The sequence below is a fragment of the Marmota flaviventris genome, chromosome 17 (genome assembly GCF_047511675.1).
Source record: "Marmota flaviventris isolate mMarFla1 chromosome 17, mMarFla1.hap1, whole genome shotgun sequence".
NCBI classification, from domain to species: domain Eukaryota; kingdom Metazoa; phylum Chordata; class Mammalia; order Rodentia; family Sciuridae; genus Marmota; species Marmota flaviventris.
The window spans coordinates 60,717,439-60,737,763 of record NC_092514.1 but is presented as its reverse complement, the minus strand read 5'-3'; the positions used below and the strand labels follow the sequence as shown (position 1 = coordinate 60,737,763).

At 42.6% G+C, this 20,325-nt stretch overlaps 2 protein-coding genes across 5 annotated transcripts; one reads left to right on the top strand and one right to left on the bottom strand.

Moving 5' to 3' along the window:
* The first annotated feature begins 345 nt into the window (after positions 1–345).
* On the top strand, positions 346–8,656 carry Klhl10 (kelch like family member 10). The gene is made up of 5 exons (XM_027947278.3): positions 346–539; positions 4,015–4,504; positions 5,160–5,777; positions 7,736–7,885; positions 8,282–8,656. The coding sequence occupies exons 1-5, from the start codon at positions 346–348 to the stop codon at positions 8,654–8,656; spliced, it is 1,827 nt and encodes a 608-aa protein (XP_027803079.2).
* Positions 8,657–8,857: 201 nt separating this feature from the next.
* On the bottom strand, positions 8,858–19,723 carry Klhl11 (kelch like family member 11). Of its 4 annotated transcripts, none has more exons than XR_011704886.1 (3): positions 19,144–19,723; positions 12,000–14,357; positions 8,858–10,695 (listed from the first exon to the last, which is right to left on the bottom strand). XR_011704886.1 is itself a non-coding variant. In XM_027947277.2 (2 exons), exons 1-2 carry the CDS (start codon positions 19,686–19,688, stop codon positions 12,776–12,778), a joined length of 2,127 nt encoding a protein of 708 aa, XP_027803078.1. In that variant the 5' UTR covers positions 19,689–19,723; the 3' UTR covers positions 8,858–12,775. The 4 variants fall into 4 exon arrangements, 1 of the variants encoding a protein (XP_027803078.1); XR_011704885.1 differs by having other exon boundaries at positions 8,858–12,140; positions 12,597–14,357; XR_011704887.1 differs by having other exon boundaries at positions 12,597–14,357.
* Positions 19,724–20,325: the final 602 nt, after the last annotated feature.

The following is a 20,325-nucleotide window of genomic DNA, read 5'->3' as shown; positions in this document are numbered from 1 at the left end:
GAGAGCAACAGGAAGTAGAATCAAGGAAAACTCTAATATGGCTAATATGGTGTTGGTGCTAACAGTTCTGCTCTGGGTTCAAGGTCATCTGTCTGTGAGGTGTGGGGGGCAGGGAGGAAGGAGGGAGGAAGGAAGGGGCAGGGACAGGAGGGAGTTCCAGAACCTGAGAGCACAATCCTGAGAGTGATCTCACTGCGGGCCCAGGATTCTGGAACTTGTGCTGCCTGATGGGCCCTATATGAAAGATGTAGTAGGGAAAAGGAGCGACAGCTGGCTAAAGGGGCCCCCCACAACCCTCCCCGACACCCCAGGAGAGCAGCCTCTCTCCGCTGGTCCCAGGGTGCCATGGAGATGGAGAGCACGGCGGCCTCCACTCGGTTCCACCAGCCTCACATGGAGAGGAAGATGAGCGCGATGACCTGTGAGATCTTCAATGAACTTCGGCTAGAGGGCAAGCTCTGCGACGTGGTCATCAAGGTCAATGGCTTTGAGTTCAATGCCCACAAGAACATCCTCTGTAGCTGCAGTTCCTATTTTAGGTATTAACAGGGTGCTGAACTAAGAAGGGGGAAATTGGGCTCCTCTTGAGGCCTTTTGCGGTTCTCCATTCACCATCTCTGAAATTTAGGGATGTCAGAGCTCTGGGCTCCTCTAGCTTGGTTCCTGTCTGCAGCAGAGATACAACTTAGGCCCAAAGCCTCTTTTCTCTGATTTTCATCTTGAGGTCAACCAACTTCTGGTGGACCATGTGATTTCTTCCTTGATTCTCACCCAAATTAACCTTTAGTTAGACTCCCATACTGGATTTCCTACTTAGATTCAGGTGGCAATGCTACTCCAGGTGAACCTTTTGTCCCTGTCCCAGTACAGACCATTTAAAATAGGGTGTTAAGCCAAGTGCAGTGGCACATGCTTGTAATTCCAACAACTCGGGAGGCTGAGGCAGGAGGATTGCAAATTCAAGGCCAGCCTCAGCAATTTAGGGAGTCACTATCTCAGAAAAATTTTTAAAGGGTTAGAGATGTAACTCAGTGGTAGAGTGCTTGCTTAGCATGGGCCAGGTCCTGGATCCAATCCCCAGTAGTACAAAAAATAAATACATAAAAAAGAAAAATAAAACCCAGGGTTAAATAAACAAGGATGGAGCAGGTGTTAGGCAGAGTCATGCATGCCTACAATCCCAGTGACTCAGGAGGCTGAAGAGGAGGATCTCAAGTTTGAGGCCAGCCTGGGAAATTTATCAAGACCCTCTCTTTTTCTTCTTCTTTTTTTCCTCTTGGTACTGAGGATCAAACCCAGGGCACTTTATTTCTGAGCTACATCCAGAGTCCTTTTTATTTTTTGAAACCTGGTCTTGCTAAATTGATGAGACTGGCCTCAAACTTGCAATCCTCCTCCTGCCTCAGCCTTCTGAGTCACTGGAATTATAGGCATGGACCACCATGCCTGACTGCAAGACCCAGTCTCAAAAAAAAAAAAAGTTTGGGATGCAACTCAATGGTAAATGCTCTTGTTTCCAATCCCTGGTACCAGGCAAAAAAATGGAGGGGATGGAAAGGAGGATGAAGAGAAAGTACCTAGGAAATATTTATCAGAAGAAAAAGGGAGTTTTGACTAGAGTCATTGTAACCCAGGAAGTAGACGAGCTATTTTGTTCATGACCCCGAAAATTTCTTTCTTTTTTTACTCGGAATAGACTCTAGACATTTCACCATTTAACCACTAAGCCACATCCCCAGCCCTTTTAATTTTTTTTTTTTTTTTCCATCGAGACAGGGTCGCTTTTAGTTGCATAGGGCTTCACTAGTTTGCTGAGGCTGGCTTTGAACTTGTAATCCTCCTGCCTCGCTCAGCCTCTTGAGCCATTGGGGTTACACTCATGTGCCACTGTGCCTGGCCATGACCTGAAAATTTCTGAGTAATCTGCTCCAGTGAAGAAATGATAAATGTGTTCCACCTGTTGCTGAATATTCTCACTCACTTAAACCCTACAGCAGGGCCCCAGAAAGACCAGATACGAAATATTGAAGCTCTGTAAGCCGTGGAGTATCTGTTGCAACTATTTGGCCCAGCATTTACATTGTGCAAGCAGCCACAGACAGCTCTAAATGAAGGGGCGTGGCTGCACCCCAACAAAATTATTTATGGACACTAATGTTTTAATTTTCAGGTGTCACAAACATTCTTTTGGTTTTTTCCTACTGACCATTTAAAAATGCAAAAACAACAACCACAGCAAAAACCCTTAACTTGTGGGCAGGACAAAAACAAGAGGTGGATGGATTTGGCACAAAGCCTGTGTTTGCAGAATTTGATCTCTCCAGGTGCAGCTACTCCAGAGCAGCTACTCTGGAGGCTAAGGCAGAAGGATCACTAGGGACAGCCTGGGCAACTTAGTGAGACCCTGTCTCAACATAAAAAATAAAAAAAGATTGGATATGTCAGAGCATCCCTTGCTTAAACCCCAATACTATAGGGGAGAATAAAAGAATTCTATCTCTAAGCCACTAAACTGCTTAGAAAAAAAGGAACAAAATATATTAGAGCAAGAATTCTATCTTGTTCTAGGTAAAAAGTACCTAGTTACATAGTAGGAGTCCAATACATAATTGTAGGATAGTGGTCATTTTATTCAATATTTATTGAGTAACTATTTTGTGCTATTATGGATACTGGAAAGAAAAACATGAATAAAAAACATTCCTGTTTTCATGAACCTTACTATCTAGTTGGGGAAATAGGCATTGGAATGAGTAAAACACATGTCCAATTATAAGTGCTAGGGGAAAAAAGAAGGAAGATGGGGACTCTGGATTGCAATTTTAGATAGGATTGTCAGAGAAGGCCTTGCTGACAAGGTAATGTTGGTAAAGGCTTCAAGGGGATGAGGGAGAGAGAAAGATGGAGATATGGGGACTCTACCAGGCATAGGGAATAGCAGTAGGAAAGGAGAATTACCCCTGATGCTCCAAGAACAGCAGGGAGGTGGACAGGGTTGGAACAGAGTGGGGAAAAGTGGGAGAAATGGGGCAGAGTGGTTCAGATCTCAGAGGGATAAGTGTGTAAGTACTTTGCATTTCACTCTAAGTAAGAAGGGAAGTCAGCGGAAGGTTTTGAATGGAAGAGCAACATAAACTCTTCTAAGGATCACTGTGGCTGCTGGGCTGAGACTATAATGCTGGAGGGTCGGGGCAGAAGAAATATCAAATAGGTTATTCTAGATAGTCTGGGTAAAAGATGGCGATGGCTTGGACCAACCAGGTAGCAATAAGAGGCAAAGAGTGATCAGATTCTGGGTATATGCTGTTGAATGGTACTTATTTAAGAGGGTATTTATTGCTCAAGTGTAATTTCCTTAAGCCAGATAGAATTTGGGCTGGGTATGGTGATGTACTCCTGTAATCCCCGTGGCTCAGGAGGCTGAGGCAGGAGGATCCCAAGTTCAAAGCCAGCCTGAGCAACTCCGTGGGACCCCACCTCAAAATAACAGATAGATAGATAGATAGATAAAAGGGCTGGAATGTGGCTCAGTGGTTAAGCATTCCTTCCCCTGTTACCAGCATGCCTGGTACCAAAAAAAAAAAAAAAAAATTTGAATTTGGTGTGCAATGGGTTAAGACAGAAGAAGAGAGCCTGGTCTCCCTCCCATTCTAGATTTCAGATTCTCCATCCATAAACTGGGGGGGGGGGGGGGGGGGGAAAAGACCAAGTTATCATGAGGATAAGGAGAGTGGGACCAAAGTCAGTTCCTGGAAAGTTTCTCTCCTTGGCTACTGCATAAAGCACTTGTAAGCACTTGTATTTGTCCCACCTTCTCAGGCCAATCCGCTTCCATCATACGGTGCACTATTTAGAAAATGTCCAAACTCAAGAAGAAAAGGGGCTGGGAATGTAGCTCCGTTGGTAAAATGCTGACCTTGCATGCACAATTCCCTGGGTTCAATCCCCAGCACCACAGAAAAGGGGAGATGGGAGACATATTTCTGTGACTGCTAGTTTCTTTTTTTTTTCCAGAGCTTTGTTTACAAGTGGCTGGAACAACACTGAGAAGAAGGTATACAACATTCCTGGCATTTCCCCTGATATGATGAAGCTAATTATTGAATATGCATACACCCGGACCGTGCCTATCACCCCGGACAACGTGGAGAAGCTGCTGGCTGCTGCAGACCAATTTAACATCATGGGTATTGTTAGGGGTTGCTGTGAGTTCCTCAAGTCGGAGCTGTGTCTGGATAATTGTATCGGCATCTGCAAGTTCACGGACTACTACTATTGCCCTGAGCTGAGGCAGAAGGCCTACATGTTCATACTGCACAACTTCGAGGAGATGGTGAAAGTCTCAGCAGAGTTTCTAGAGCTCTCGGTCACTGAACTTAAGGATATCATTGAGAAAGATGAGCTCAACGTCAAACAGGAAGATGCTGTATTTGAGGCCATTTTAAAGTGGATTTCCCATGACCCCCAAAATAGGAAGCAGCACATTTCAGTTTTACTTCCTAAGGTCAAGTTTAGTTATTCTTTGTGAATGCTAATTGCTCACTCCTGATTGATTTATCCCAGAGGAATTGTCCCTAAGAACCACATTCTTTTGTGTGACAGATCCAGGGCTCTATTTACATGCACTAAATAGAAGGCATCCCTACTATTGTCTGGAATTTTGCAATTTTCTTTGACATTGCTAGTTCCTTCTACCCCTTATGTTCTTTGGCCAAAATTCTCCTTGGTAGACAGGGAAGGAGAGTCCCTTCAAGGAATTCTAATGGGCCATCTTTCATCCTTTTCCATTTGATGAGTTCCACAAACCCAAGGTACAAGTTGGACTAGAAACCAAATCATGAGTAGTGCACACAGCTGTAGCCAGTTGGTGTTGATTAGTGTTATTTTACATATGGAGATAGAGATATTCAATTTCTAAACAATCGCCACAGCTTCTTCTGCTCTGATAGTCCTGTTCTGACTCCTTCAGTTACCTTCCATCTAATTCATTCTCAGCATCCAAATGTATGCCTCCTCCCAAAAGCAAATATTTAAACTGAGTTATTCATCTAAAAACAATCCAAAATAACTGCAGCAGTGCCTGTAAAAGAGATCTTAAGTATATAGGATTTCCAGGCACCCTCACCTCATCTGAATGACTCTCTCTGTTTCCTTCTTAGGTTCGCCTGGCCCTAATGCATGCCGAATACTTCATGAACAATGTTAAGATGAATGACTATGTCAAAGATAGTGAGGAATGCAAGCCAGTCATCATTAATGCCCTGAAGGCCATGTATGATCTAAACATGAACGGACCCTCCAATTCTGACTTCACCAACCCACTCACCAGGCCCCGCCTGCCCTATGCCATCCTATTTGCAATTGGTGGCTGGAGTGGTGGGAGCCCCACCAATGCCATTGAGGCATATGATGCTCGGGCAGACAGATGGGTGAATGTCACTTGCGAGGAAGAGAGTCCTCGTGCCTATCATGGGGCAGCCTATTTGAAAGGCTACGTTTATATCATTGGGGGGTTCGATAGTGTAGACTACTTCAATAGTGTAAAGCGTTTTGATCCAGTTAAGAAAACTTGGCACCAAGTGGCCCCGATGCACTCCAGACGTTGCTATGTCAGCGTGACAGTCCTCAGCAATTTTATATACGCCATGGGAGGATTCGACGGCTACGTGCGTCTCAATACTGCTGAGCGTTATGAGCCAGAGACCAATCAATGGACACTCATCGCCCCCATGCATGAACAAAGGAGCGATGCCAGCGCCACGACACTCTATGGGAAGGTAAAGAACCAGGGTGGGAGGGGAGGCCCGAAACGGGAACAAGCCCAGGAAGTGCTGCTGTTCTTCCCGTGGTGGGGAGGATGGGAAACAAAGTGGCAGGACTTACTGTGCAGTACAGTTATCTTTTGGTTTCCTCAGGGACTGGGACCTCCTGTGGATACTAAAATCCATGAATGTTCAAGTCCCTTATCTAAAGTGCCATGGTACTTGCGTATCTTCTGTCCTTCCACATACTTTTTTTTTTTTTAACTTTTGGTATTTGGGATTGAACCCAGAGGTGCTTCCCCACGGAGCTACGTCCCCAGCCACCCCTCTTTCTTTTAAATATTTTTTTGGTTGTAGATAGACACAATATCTTTATTTTTTTGTTAGACTTATTTTTATATGGTACTGAGGATTGAACCCAGTGCCTCACACATGGGAAGCAAGTGCTCTACCACTGAGCTACAACCCAGCCCCCCCCCCAGCCCTTTTTAATTTTTATTTTGCAACAGTGTCTCACTAATGTTGCTGAGGCCAGCCTTGAACTTGGCAATCTTCCTGCCTCAGCCTCCAGAGCCACTAGGATTGCAGGTGTGTTCGACCATGCCCAACTCCTTCCACATACATTTTTTTTGTTGCGGGGGGGAGGTACTGGGGATTGAACTCAGGGGAATTTGACCACTGAGCCACATCCCCAGCCCTGTTTTGTGTCTTTATTTAGAGACAGGATCTCACTGAGTTGCTTAGTGCCTTGCTGTTTCTGAGGCTGGCTTTGAACTCGCGATCCTCCAGTCTCAGCCTCCCAGACACTGGGATTACAGGCACGCTACCACTGCTTTTATGGTACTGAGGATTGAACCTGTGGTGCCCAATCACTGAGCCACATCCCCAGCCCTTTTTATTTTGAGACAGGGTCTTACTAGGTTGCTTAGGGCAAGTTGCTGAAGCTGACCTTGAATTTACAATCCTCTTGCCCCAGCCTCCTGAGCTGCTGGGATTACAGTGTGAGCCACCATGCCAGGCCCTTCCACATACTTTAACTTATAATACCTAATACCATTTAAATGTTATGCAAGTAGTTGTTATGCTGTATTGTTTAGGAATTAATTATAAGAAAACAGTCTGTGGGGCTGGGGATGTGGCTCAAGCAGTAGCGCACGCTTGCCTGGCATGTGTGCGGCCCGGGTTCGATCCTCAGCACCACATAAAAACAAAGATGCTGTGTTCGCTGAAAACTAAAAATAAATAAATAAATAAATTCTCTCTCTCTCTCTCTCTTTTAAAAAAAAAAAAGAAAGAAAGAAAACAGTCTGTGTATTTTCATTATAGACACAATTTTTTCCCCCCAGTATTTTCAATCTTTGGTTAGTTGCATCCATGGATGTGGAACCCAAGTATACAGAGAGCTGACTGAATTTTCTCCTCAAATGATTGATCATTTGTAACTTTTATGTATCAAAAAGCAATGCATGGCCAGGTGTGGTGGCATATGCTTAGAATTCCAGCATGGGACTCAGGAGGCGAGACAGGAAAATCAAAATTTCATGCCCAGCAATTTACTGAGATCCTGTCTCAAAATAAGAAATAAGTAAAGGCTGGGATATAGCTGAGTTGTAAAGAGCTCCTGAGTTCAATCTCCAATTAAAAAACAAAACAATAACCAACCAAAAACACACACAAAAAAACAACCCATGATGCAGCAGCTGCAACCTGTGATTCCAGCTGCTTGGGAGGCCAAGGTAGGAGGATTCCAAGTTTGAGGGCCAGCCTTGGCAACTTAGCAACACCCTGTCTCAAAATAAAATGGGCTGTGGATGAAGCTCACTTCCACCTCCAATCCAAAAAAAAAGAAAAAGCAACGCATGCATATGTAGAAAAATTGATCATACAGACTGGCATTACATATCCCCTGCCACACGCTGATTCTTTCTTTTCCCAAGAGCAATTTTAACAGACTCTCAACTCTCTTCATGCAGGTCTACATATGTGGTGGGTTTAATGGAAATGAATGCCTGTTTACAGCAGAAGTGTACAACACTGAGAGTAATCAGTGGACAGTCATAGCACCCATGAGAAGCAGGAGGAGTGGAATAGGTGTAATTGCTTATGGGGAACACGTATATGCGGTAAGTTTGTCTTGTACAAGAAAAATAGATTTTGTTAGCAAACAGGTTTAGTGTACCTTTGGTAAGCATTTGAAAAGAGGGAGGCATGAGATCACTGGTTCTCCCCAAGAGAGGGCTTCGGTTTTTTTGTTTGTTTTGGTACCAGGGATTGAACCCAGGGGCTCTTTACCACTATACCTCCAGCCCTTTTATATTTTTAGAGACAAGATCTCACTAAGTTGCTTAGGGTCTCGCTAAATTGCTGAGGCTGGCTTTGAACTTGTGATCCTCCTGCCTCAGGCTCCCAAGTCACTGGGATTACAGGTGTATCCACCAGGCCCTGAAGTCCCAAGAGGGTTTCCTCAGTGAACAGAAGCAATGGTTACCAGCCAACCATGTTTCTTTTGCAATCCACAGGTAGGTGGTTTTGATGGAGCTAATCGACTTAGGAGTGCAGAAGCCTACAGCCCAGTGGCTAATACTTGGCGTACGATCCCCACTATGTTTAATCCACGTAGCAATTTTGGCATCGAAGTAGTGGATGACCTCTTGTTTGTGGTAGGTGGCTTTAATGGCTTTACCACCACCTTTAATGTTGAGTGCTATGATGAAAAGACCGACGAGTGGTATGATGCTCATGACATGAGTATATACCGCAGTGCTCTGAGCTGCTGTGTGGTACCGGGGCTGGCCAATGTTGGGGAATATGCAGCTAGACGGGACAACTTCACAGGATTAGCACTGCGAGATGAAGTAAAGTATTCCGCTTCGACAAGTACCCTACCTGTATGAGCCTCTTCATTTAGCTAATAAAAAGTCTAAGCAAAAAAGAATTAATTCTTTTTTTAAATAAATGCAGTCTTTAAACTTGTAAGAGTACTGGAAAATGTTCAACTTAAGGGAAGCAAGGGTTGGATAAATGAGGGAGTAGGGGAAGAATGTAATTAACTTCACCAGTACACAACTAAAAAAAAACACACAGTGCAAACCAGCTCTAAAGAAATATGTTTATTGAAAACTTAACATTGAGACAATTAGTAGCTTTAACACAGAGCAAGATAGCTTCAGTAACATAAGACAAGTTATTTTAAAACGTAATGTCTCAAATCTTCTAAATACTACATCTCCTCTGACTTGAAGGGAGACAGTCAAGATTATACCTTGCAGAGGGGCCTGGATACTGCTAGCCCAAAAAGTTGTTAACAACTAAATATCAATTTTACAAATAATTCAATGAGCCCTAGCACATGGATTGTAATATCTTCAAACACCTAGCAAGCACTGCTTTTCACGAGTGCATGAAGTAGGAGGAATAAGCTAACAAGTGCTTTAGCTTATGTGCTTTAGTGTAAGTGTAAAATATTTGTAGGAATGGTCACAGAGTAAGAGGAAAGCCCTACAGGAGCCATGGATAAAGAGCAATAATTTGATTAATTAAATTCCTTAAAGCAAAATGACTATTATGTTACTGTATTGTAGCACTCAACTATAAGCTGTTTTGGTTTTGGTCCAGTGACCAGAACCTATGTTATAATGTGAGCATCAAACAACAATATGGACTCTTCTTAAGAAAGTCACAAACTGGAGTGACAAGCTGTGTCAAAATGGTTGACGGTGGAGGAGAGACTGAGGAGTTTCTCAAATATTCGACAGTTAAAGCACCCTATTTTTCTAGTGGAGGCAGCGTGTTTGTTTCACGATACTGTTTATTTTCAAAGACATGAAATGTGGCTGATATATTCTTTTTATTTAAGCTCAGTTTGAGGAAAGTACCAAAAAAATTCCTTTAGTTTTGCTTGAATCAGACCGAGTAAATAAATGTATAATTCAGCTCACCTGTCTAGAATATAGTGTTGATATGACAATCATGAAGCACAAAATGAAATATTTTAAACATATCACATGCTACACCAGTCATGAGATAAGTGAGGAAAGAGAGTGCTCTAGAAACTGCCTAGCCAGCAGCCTGAAAGGGTTAAAACACAAAAGCACACAAATCTTCTATAGATAACTGTTTCTTATGCTCTACCTTAAAATGGTCAAGTGTTGTTGCTTTAATATAAATGTCTTGGTCCCAGAAATACTATACAAAACCAGGTGATCAAAACAAATCTGATGTCAATTAATTCTAAGAGCTCTTAGAAAAAACGTTATTTTTGAATTGGCACAGCAAAAGCAAAGCTGACTATCAAGATACACAAGACTAATCATGCAAATAACTCCAAGTGAGATGTATTAAACACTAAGCTCATGACTGACATTCTCAATTTATAGTACTGATTTTTTTAAAAACCATGTTACGGTTATAGTTCAAGGATACCCCATTCTAAGATGAAAGCAGCCTCACCAAAAGTTATGTATAGTTATTACTTTTTTTTTTGGTATTATCAATTCCTCTTTCTCCCTTTCATCAAAGAAAAACAAAAGCAATAACAAAGGTTTGCATGAGTACTCATTGAGCTGTTGTTTTTTTTATTAAGCTGTGTTTTTAAAAACTGCTTAAATTACCAAACACCATTTTGAAGTTTCATCAAAAGGAAAACTTCTTTCCCAAACAGCCACTTGAGGCCTGATCATAATATTAGAACCATTCCAAATAGTCTTATTTCCAGTTTAGAATTTCAGAATGTCAGCCTTGAACAGATTTAAGCAAATCTGGTTTGTTTCCTTATCAACAAGTGAGTTAGGATATTTTAGAAACACAAGTTACTATGTGAAGTCAGTGTGAATTCAAATATAAAAATTAGAAATTCAGTAGTCAGGGAAACCTGCACACATCATCATGCAATGAAGGACTTACCCCTTCTTTCAGTCAAGGCCTAGGCTGCCTGCTGAGTTAAAAAATAACAGTTTTGATCAAGTTATTAAAACCAGATTATACCTAAATCTTACTAGTTATCATTCTATCATATCATTGAAAAAAAAAATGACCCTGTAAACAACTTGGAAATGAGATCAAAAAACAAAAATAGGTTGGGTGTGGGCAGCCTACACCTATAATCCCAGCTTGGGAGGCTGAGGCAGGAGCAAGTTCTAAGCCAGCCTCAGCAACTTAGCAAGACCCTGTCTCAAAATAAAAAAAAAACAAAAACAATATTTCACACTCTTTTGGAGAAAAACTGGCATCCTAGTGAGATACTAAGTTATTTCAACATAACCATGAAAAGTAAATTTGCTAGCAGAGCCCATCAGAGATAAATCATTGAGCTTTGATGATTCTGTCTTACTTGCATAGACCTCTCCCAACCAAGAATTAGTGCTTCTCAGAACCCAAATGGCTTTCTAAAAAATAACTACGAAGAAATGGAAATTGAGAGAAATGTAGTAGTGTGGTAGGATAATAATATATTCTTAGGAAGAAACAGACTTGCAGTTTCCCATCCTTACTCCAGTTTAAATTAAATGGTTTAAAAACCGATTTCCAATCTATTAAAAATACTTATCCTAGGTGGGAATACAATTTAGAAAATTCAGGAAAGTTCTTTGAGAGCCAAAGTTTCTGGTTGTGCCTTTCTCTTGATGGTTTGATAGTTTGATCACTAACAACCTATAGGTGGTTAACTATAAGGCTGGAGGAAAAAAAATCATTGCACTTGGACTTTGACTTCTAAAATGGTATTCCAGAATTTTTAAAAAAGGTAAAGACATTTCTGAAAATACAGGATCCACACTGCAAACCACCAAATAGGAGTCCTTTATGTTAACTGAGTGCTGAAAGAATCAGCCCGAATGCTAACTCATTTATAAAGCTCAGGAGTGTCAGAGAATCAGAATAATGCACAAAATTAAAGGAAAGTTGCAGTGATTAATGCACCCAAATTTGGTATTCTAGGCTCAGGCAAAGTTCCAATACAAGTCTAGGACAACTGCATAAAATATTACAACAATCAGGGCCAGAAATAATAAGGCTTCTCTTTAGCAACATTTCTCCAAATTGTTACTTTCTTTCCATTTTGAAAAGTTTCTTTTAGAAAGAAATGAAGATTCTAAATAACATGCATTAGAGCAAAACTTTAAACTGAAGGCATTGAGTATCGATTGTCATAAGCATTAAACTCATTAACATATCCTCAAATAATCCTGCAACTCCTGAAAAAAAGTTTTAAATTCTTTTGATTTCTCAGTCTACACTTACAATACTTTTCTTCTTCATCTTCTTAAAAAAAAAAAAAAAAGTTTTCTTCTTAAACAAATTCACATATGTAACTTCCTCTGGATTCAATTTTTTGCCAACTACCATATCTCAGGGTGAAGGCTTGAAGTCTATAAATAGCTGCTAAAGAAGTAAAAACAAAACAAAAACAACCATGAGCCAATCACCTAGAAATGAACAAAACAGCACTTCTAGATAAACACATACAAAAAATATCAATGCAAACATTCTGAAATCATCTTGCTAAAATATTGTGCTTTTTCCTTTAAATTTCAGTCTCACTATTGCACATGCCTCCTGCAGACCAGGGCTTAATGCATAAATTCTGATCTTGTTGAAACCAACCATTCTATAAAAAACGAAAAGGAATATCAAAGGAAATGTGCAAACAAAATTGGTACTTAAAGCATTTTCAAAACATAAATCCCTTAAGACAAAGGAGTTATAACTTGTTGGCAGAAAAACAGCCAAATAATTAGACCTGCTTTTTCCACTTGTCTTTAATAAGATCTTATTTAGCTTGTACACACACACACACAAACTAAAGACAGATAAAGATCACAAACTAACAAAAATTACCATGTATTGAATTCAGTTTCCCATTCTTCAGTTTTTAACTATACTTCCTTTACATGGAGTTATAATCATTCCAGGTAGAAAATAAGTTATCGACATACGTTTTCAAGTAACAGTCTGGGTATCTTCAGCTTCATGTTTAAACATGGAGAACAGTTTATAAGCTGCATGTGTTAGAGAATTTAGCATTCAATCTGGGAGCTTGGCACCCGCCGCATGTTCAGGGCATGCCGATGTATTTCTTGCATCTGTCTGATGCGGTCCTTCTGCCACATTAGATTTTGAGGCATAGGATATCTCTGTGTGCCATGCAAGTACCGGTATGGGATCCTGACGTGACAAGCAGTGGCTCTACAACGAGGCTGTGGCATGGGAGGAAGGAGCATCCACCTTTTTCTCTCTGCACAGTATCGGTAGGCTTCTTTCCGGTACTGTTTGTCAATATCATCACTGTTTTTCCAGCCTCCAATAATGAAGACATCGTCTTTGTAATAACAAATGGCTGCTCCTTCAATGCTTAGGACTTCTGGAGGCAAGCTTTCAAGGATCTCATCAGACACTTGGCTGGCAATTTTTCTTACTGCCTCTTCATTTTCTAAAGAATAACTCTTGGGACAGCATGATGCCGTCTGATAAAAGTTTGAATTGACCACAGACATCTGGAAAAAGCAGTAATTGTCAATAAGTGGCAAAGATTCCACATCCTGCCACTGTCGAGTCTCTGTATCATAGCATGTAATTACAGCCTTCAACCCATCCTCAGTGTCTCGGTCCACAGGAGTGCGGGCAGCAATGTACACAAATCGGTCTTCGATGGCGAGCGCTTTGACATCTCGAAGAATCTTTGGTGCTGATTCCAAGTTGTGCCATTTATCAAGCTCAGGATTATAAACAGTCACATCTTTAAAGCCAGGACTAAAGTTGCCATGTCCACCAATGCTATACAGCTTCCCCTTAACTTCTGTTAGCCCAAAAGAATGCTTCCTTGTCATCAGACTACAAACATGCTCCCATGTATTCAAATTTGGGTTGTACCTTTCCACAGTTTTAGCAAACCCTGGTTCCATTGATCCCGCAACATACACATAGGATTCTGTTACTGCCACAGCATGTCCATCAAGGTGATTATGAATATGGGGCAGGTTCACCCATCTGTCCTCATCAACAAAATATCCCACACATTCACTTAAATAATCACCTCCTTCTGACACACCTCCAATAACCATGATCACATCCATATTTTGCCCATAGCGAGGTAATAATGAGACATGAGAAGTAGGATGCTGGAATGTGCCAGATTGTATGTTCTCAGCTCTCAGAGCATGCCTCTCCACTGCATCTGCCACCAGCTTGACACAAACTTCATTATTGGCCACCAGCCTCTCTGGTTTGACATGTCGAGTAAGATAGGTAGGTTTCATCTGGGACAACCTGAGCAATTTAAAAAGTTCTTCAAAGTATCTCTCTCTCTCTTCAGCATTTCTCTGAACCCACTTCAAAACTGTTTCAAAGAGAACCTCTTCAGAATCAACCGTAATTTCCAAGTCTGAAAGCCAATCTCGAATGAGATGGAAAGGTAAGGTATAAAATTCTTCATCCTGAATGACTTTGTAGAAATTTCTCCGTATCATATCAGCAGCTTTTAGAGCAAGTTGACTCAGGGTATACATGTGCGCTAAACTATGAATGGCCACACAATTTGAGAGATGAAGTTTTTTCTTGAGAAATTCTCCACAAAATTCTTTTAAGCGAATTAATAAGAATCTAGAATTAAGAAAAAAGTAAAAGATTAATTTTCAAATGTGCATATCTTCTGTGGTTGCATTTTGAAAGCACATAAATGAAACAAATAAAATAATATTAATCTCACATGATGCACATCTAAAAAGAAAAAATTCCCTAAATCAGAAAGCACAGGCTAGAAAAGAGTATACTTAGAAGTATAAGTAAAATTCACCTTTATGTAAAAATACATTTAAAAGTATTTATATTAGTTTATACATAATTATATATCATACATCAAAAATATACTCAGGTATAAAATACGTTTTCAATTTTGTAAGATTTTTCTGGAACATATAATTAAACAAAGTACAATAAATAGTCTTGTACTTTATTTTCATTTTAATTTATCATCAGCAAAGGCAAATTCCAAACCAAACTTGTCTCTGCCATTCTTTCCTAATTCCTTGCTAGTCACTGGTCTCTTCCTTTTTTTTTTCTTTATCTTTTGTGGTACTGGAGATTGAGCCTAAGTGGATTCTACCACTGAGCAACATCCTCAGCCCCTTTTAAAATTTATTTTGAGACAGGGTCTCCCTAAGTGGCTCACCTGGCCTTTAACTTTCTTTCTTCTCGGGGGCGGGGGGGGGGGAGGATTTACTGAGGATTGAACTAAAAGGCACTCAGCCACTAACCCACATCCCCAGCCCTATTTTGTATTTTATGTAGATACAGGGTTTCACTGAGTTGCTTAGCGCCTTGCTTTTGCTGAGGCTGGCTAAACTGAAGATCCTCCTGCCTCATCCTCTCAAGCCACTGGGACTGCAGGCGTGTGCCACTATACCTGGCTTTGAACTTTCAATTCTTCTGCCTCAGACTCCCAAGTAGCTGGGATTACAGGCATGCACCACTATGCCTAGCCATTGGCCTTCTCTTTTGCTTTTTGCAGTATTGGGGATCCATTGGAGAAGGGTGTGGGAGCTACATGCTCAGCTCTTTTTATTTATTTTCTTTGGGGGGTGGGTACCAGGAATTGAACTCAGGGGCACTTGACCACTGAACCACATTCTCAGCCCTATTTTATATTTTTATTTAGAGAGGTCTCACTGAGTTGCTTAGCACCTCACTTCTGCTGAGGCTGGCTGTGAACTCGCAATTGATCCTCCTGTCCCAGCCTCCCAAGCTGCTTTGTTGGGATTACAGGCATGTGCCACCGCACCCAGCCTCCCAAGTAACTGAATTACAGGCATGTGCCACCATACCCAGTCATCTTACATAAGGCAAGGTCTTGGTGAAAGGCTTTATCATATATAGTCTAAAGTAAGAGCAAGGCAGGAACTGTGACTTCCTGGAGACTCTGGTCAGATATCAAAAGGAAGAATAGTCTAGGCTTTATGTCAGAGGTCTTATTGTCCTCTTCACCAGAGGATTCTCCTTAGATTATCAGAGAGGATGAGGTGACTGGGGGGCTTTGTTCTGAACTAGATTCTCATTAAAGCAGGGACAAGAAGGCAAGTTCTACCATCTAAAATCAGGAAACAAATTAGAAGCACAAGAACAAAAAACACATGTATAGGACGTGTAGATTAAAAAACAGAAGAAAGTAGTTTGGCATGTAGCTGATAGGATGTTGCCTGCCCACTTAAAGTCAATTCATTTAAAACACAGAAGAGGGCTGGGGATATAGCTCATTCCCCCAACTCCTGTAACATCAATATTTCCTGGTAGAGTGCTTCCCTCACACGCACAAGGCCCTGGGTTCAATCCCCAGCACCACAAAAAAAAAAAAAAAAAAAAAAAAACACTACAGAAGACACACACACAAAGTTTTAGCCAAAATCATAAATCTGGCAGCATTCAGCCCAAGGGTGGCCAATTTGAGACAACTGCTTTAAGAAGAGTAAATTCTAGAGCTGAGAAGAACCTCAAAAAATATCAAGATAACTTCACCAAACTAGGCCCATCTTAATTCAATAAAGGTTTGTTATTAAGGTTATTGTGCTTAATAACTACCCTAAGTATGATGATAAAAAGATAAATGAGAAAGGCTGCCTTCACCCTCTTATGAAAACATACATATTAGATATAAAACAAAGACAAGGGGGAGTGGGAAGGGCTCTAATGGCTCTCACACAGACTGGGTGCCAGGGTCACTTCATTCCTAGGCTGCCTTTAAGCTCTCTATGTTTGTCAGGTGCTACAGGTAACTCTGAGGTATGTTCCCTTAGACAGATGTTTGGAAGCACTGCTCTCTGAAAACAACACTTCACACACTTGGCATCTGTCATGTGACAGGAATTATGCTGGGGGCATTATTTTTGATCCTTACAAGTTTCCCGCTAGGTAAGCAAGACCACCAACAGAATATATTTGGATGGAGGCTCAGAGTTGATGGGAAGATAAAATGAGATGTTTGCAAAGCATTTAGAATAGTGTCAGACACAAGGCAGATGCTCATCCTCCCTTCCTGATAGTTTTAAAAGTAAACTGCTTGGAGTCTTCTCTCCTTACCCTTACTTTCCCACCAAGAGGGGCAAGTCTGAAAAACACAAGGTCACAGGACAAAAACAAACAAAGCTTCATTGAGCGCAATGACCCTTCTCTTCACATTTTCATTTAAGGAACTCCCTCTCTCAGGGATATGCCCATCCTGCCCTGCCTTCTAATTAATCCAGCCTCATACTTTATCATTCCCCCAACTCCTGTAACATCAATATTTCCTCTCCCCACCAGTTTTTAAAATTTTGAGACACAGTCTTGCTAAGCTGCTGAGGTTGGCCTCAAATGTGTGACGTTCCTGCCTCAGCCCCGGAGTAGCTAAGATTATAGTGTGCACCACCATGCCTGGCCAGCCCTACCCTCTTTATAGCAAGTCTTTGCAGGCTCTTGTCAATGCCATCACAACCTCCAGTGATCACTTAGAGGCTACTCCTTCCTTGACATTCTTCCTTTCTACACCTCTATGGGACTAGTCTCCTCTGCTAGCTTCTTTATCATTTTGGAGAATTCCAGGGTTGTTTTGCTTGCCCCTTCCCCGCTTCCCTTTTTTTACCTACACTGTTCTAAGTAATTTCAGTCATTGCATGGCTTTAATTACCATTTATATGCTATTTTTCCCTCAATCTTTATGTCTAGCTTCCAATACTTTCTTCTTAAATATAAAGATTTATGTTTAATGAGATGTTCCTGCTTGATAAGGCTTTCCTTGCATTGTTTTTCCTCATGATTTTTTTCCCCCATAACCTGACTTAACAACTCAATGCTTTTCTTCTTCTTCTTTTGGTACAGGGGATTGAATCCAGGGGTGTTTAACCACTGAGCAACATCAGCAGCCCTTTCATTTTTAATTTCAAGACAGGGTCTCACTAAGTTGCTGAGGGCATTGCTAAATTGCTGGGGCTGGCCTTGAAATCACAATCCTCTTGGTTAAGCCTCCAGGTTTCTGGGATTATAGGTGTGTACCATGATGCCTAAAACTCAAGGATGCTCTTCTAACCCAACCGTCTACCTAGATATCTCTTTGAATAAATTCAAACTGACCCTCCTCCCAAACCTGCTCTTCTGCAACCTTCCACATCTTAACAATAACTTGACCTTCACAATACAGATGTTGGTGAGGGGAGGGGCACTAGAGGTGTGGCTTAGTGGAAGAGCATTTGTCTAGCATACAGGAGGCCCTGGGTTTGATCTCCAACACTGAGGGGGAAGAGGAGATGTCAGTCCTTCCCATCACCTTTCCTTTCCCTTCTCAATCCAAGCTTTCACCACCATTCCAACAACTTACACTAGTCTCTGCTAGTTTTTCAAATTACACCATTCTTCTTGTCATCTCATTCAAAGTAAAAGCTCCTATGCTTCCAGAGGCCCTAGAGGATCAGAATTACCAGCCCAAGGCTTTAGCTCCCTCTATCTAGCCACACAGCCCATAATGGCAGCTTTGCACTTGTGTCTCATACCCGAAACACTCTCTACCTTACCTCCTTTATTTCCTTGCAAAAGGTTTTCTCTATCACCCAGTTTAAAAGTCAGTTCCTCTCCATCAGGGCTTTCTATGTGTGTACCTTCCACCACGCTATTTTTTTCAGAGCAATAATCATCATTCAACAGATTATATTTTACCTACTGTCTCCAAATGTAAGTTCAAAGAGGAAAGGGGCTTTCATTTGTTTTGCTCAAGGCTGGATTCCAAGTACCTTAGAGTCTAGAGTCTGCCCTGACCCATAATAGGTGCTCACTAGGTATCTGTTAAAATAGAGGATGTAAAAAGATACTGCCTCCTCACAGTCTCTGGAACATACATTCCCGCTCCCTACAAAGCGTTTTCCATAGTAATAGACTCATCTTTTAAAATACTTAAATCACATCATTTCCTTACCCAGCTTCCCATTACACTCAGTAAAATCTAAACTCCTTATTCCAACGCATGTCACACACCCTTTCTTCCCTTCACCCACTAGATCCCACCTCAAAGGATTTTCCTTTTTTAAAGTCCCTCCCTCCGTAAGACAAACGGGATCATGCCTGAGGATGTTCATCCTCCATCTTTGCACCAGTTTTTTTTTTTTTTGTCATCTAGAGGTCGGTTTAAATGTCACCTCTCAGAAAGGTCTTTCCTCAACAACGAGCCTTTCACTACTTTTAAATGTCATCACAGCATTCATCACATACTGACTGCTGTTCATCGCCTTTGTCCCTCGCCCTGCAGTCTACGCTCCCTGGGGGCAGGGCGCCTTCGGCAGAATCCCGGCTGCATCCTCAGTGCCCAACGCACTGGCTGCCCCGCAGCAGTGCAGTGACTGTGGTCCGCGGCCCCGCCGCCCTCGCCTACCTGTCGGCCAACTCCAGCACCTCGTGCACACTGCCGGTGCTGACGCGAATGCGGCCGGTGTACATGTATTCGATAACGGCTTCCACCGTGTCGGGTTCGGGCCCCGGCTCCGAGCTCCACTTGCGCATCTCCACCCGGCCCGAGCGCGACTCGGAAAACTGGCCCGAGAGCAGGGGTGTGAAGTACTCGGTGGCGGCAGCCAGCACGGAGCGGTGGGCCCGGAACTCGCGGCCTCCGGCGCCACCGAAGCACAAAGTGATGTCGCAGAAAAGGCCTTGGCGCCGCTGCTCGTTCTGCCGCCAGGACAGCTCCGAGCAGTGGGAGCTGCACTCGAAGTCCTCAGCCTCCGGGCCAGGATCGCCCCCGCTTGCTTCCATGGCAGAGATCCCGGGCCCGGGCCCGAAGTCCACCGTGCCGCTGCCTCGGACCTCGGCGGCCAGACCCGCTGAGCCGGCGGCGGCCGTCTCCATGCTCTCCATCTCCAGCACCTGAAGGGATGCAGCTGCGGCCGCCGCTGCTGCCGCCGCCGCCACTGCTGCCGCCATCTTGACGCCGCGGCGCCAGTATCCGCAGTCTCAGAACCGTGCGGCCATTCTAGTGCGACACAGAAGGATTCTGGGATTAAATAGTGCGCGCAGGGCGGAGCCAAGCCTGCGCCCGCCGTCGCGCCGCGCATGCGCCGCAGCACCGCGCCCGTCAGCCTCAGGCTCCCACCGACCTCGGGAGTGGATGGCTTTTTCCCCTCCTTGAGAGCCGCGCTCGCGCTTCACGTTTTGTGAAGTTAAAGCCACCTTGCCAGGCGTGGTAGCGCACCCCTGTAACCCCAGTGACTCGGGAGGCTAAGGGAGGAGGATCTCAGGGCGCCCTGTCTCGGAAGACTTGAGATGTAGCCCAGTGGTAAAGCACCCCCAGGTTAAGTCCGCAATACACACCATGCACAAAACACTTAAGCTACCTTGGTCCATCACCCAGTTAAACGTTCGGTCGTTACATGGGCTTGGGAGTTTGATCCCCAACACTGCCAAAAATTAGTAAAATGGATTTGGAGAAAAATAATTTAAGCGGGAAAAGAAAGAAAAAGTGACCCTTGGCTAAATTGATAAGGGTGAACAGAATTATTGTTTTCTAAAAACTGGATGTTACCTAGTTTGAAAGGTCACAGTGAGGACTAAATGAGGTAAT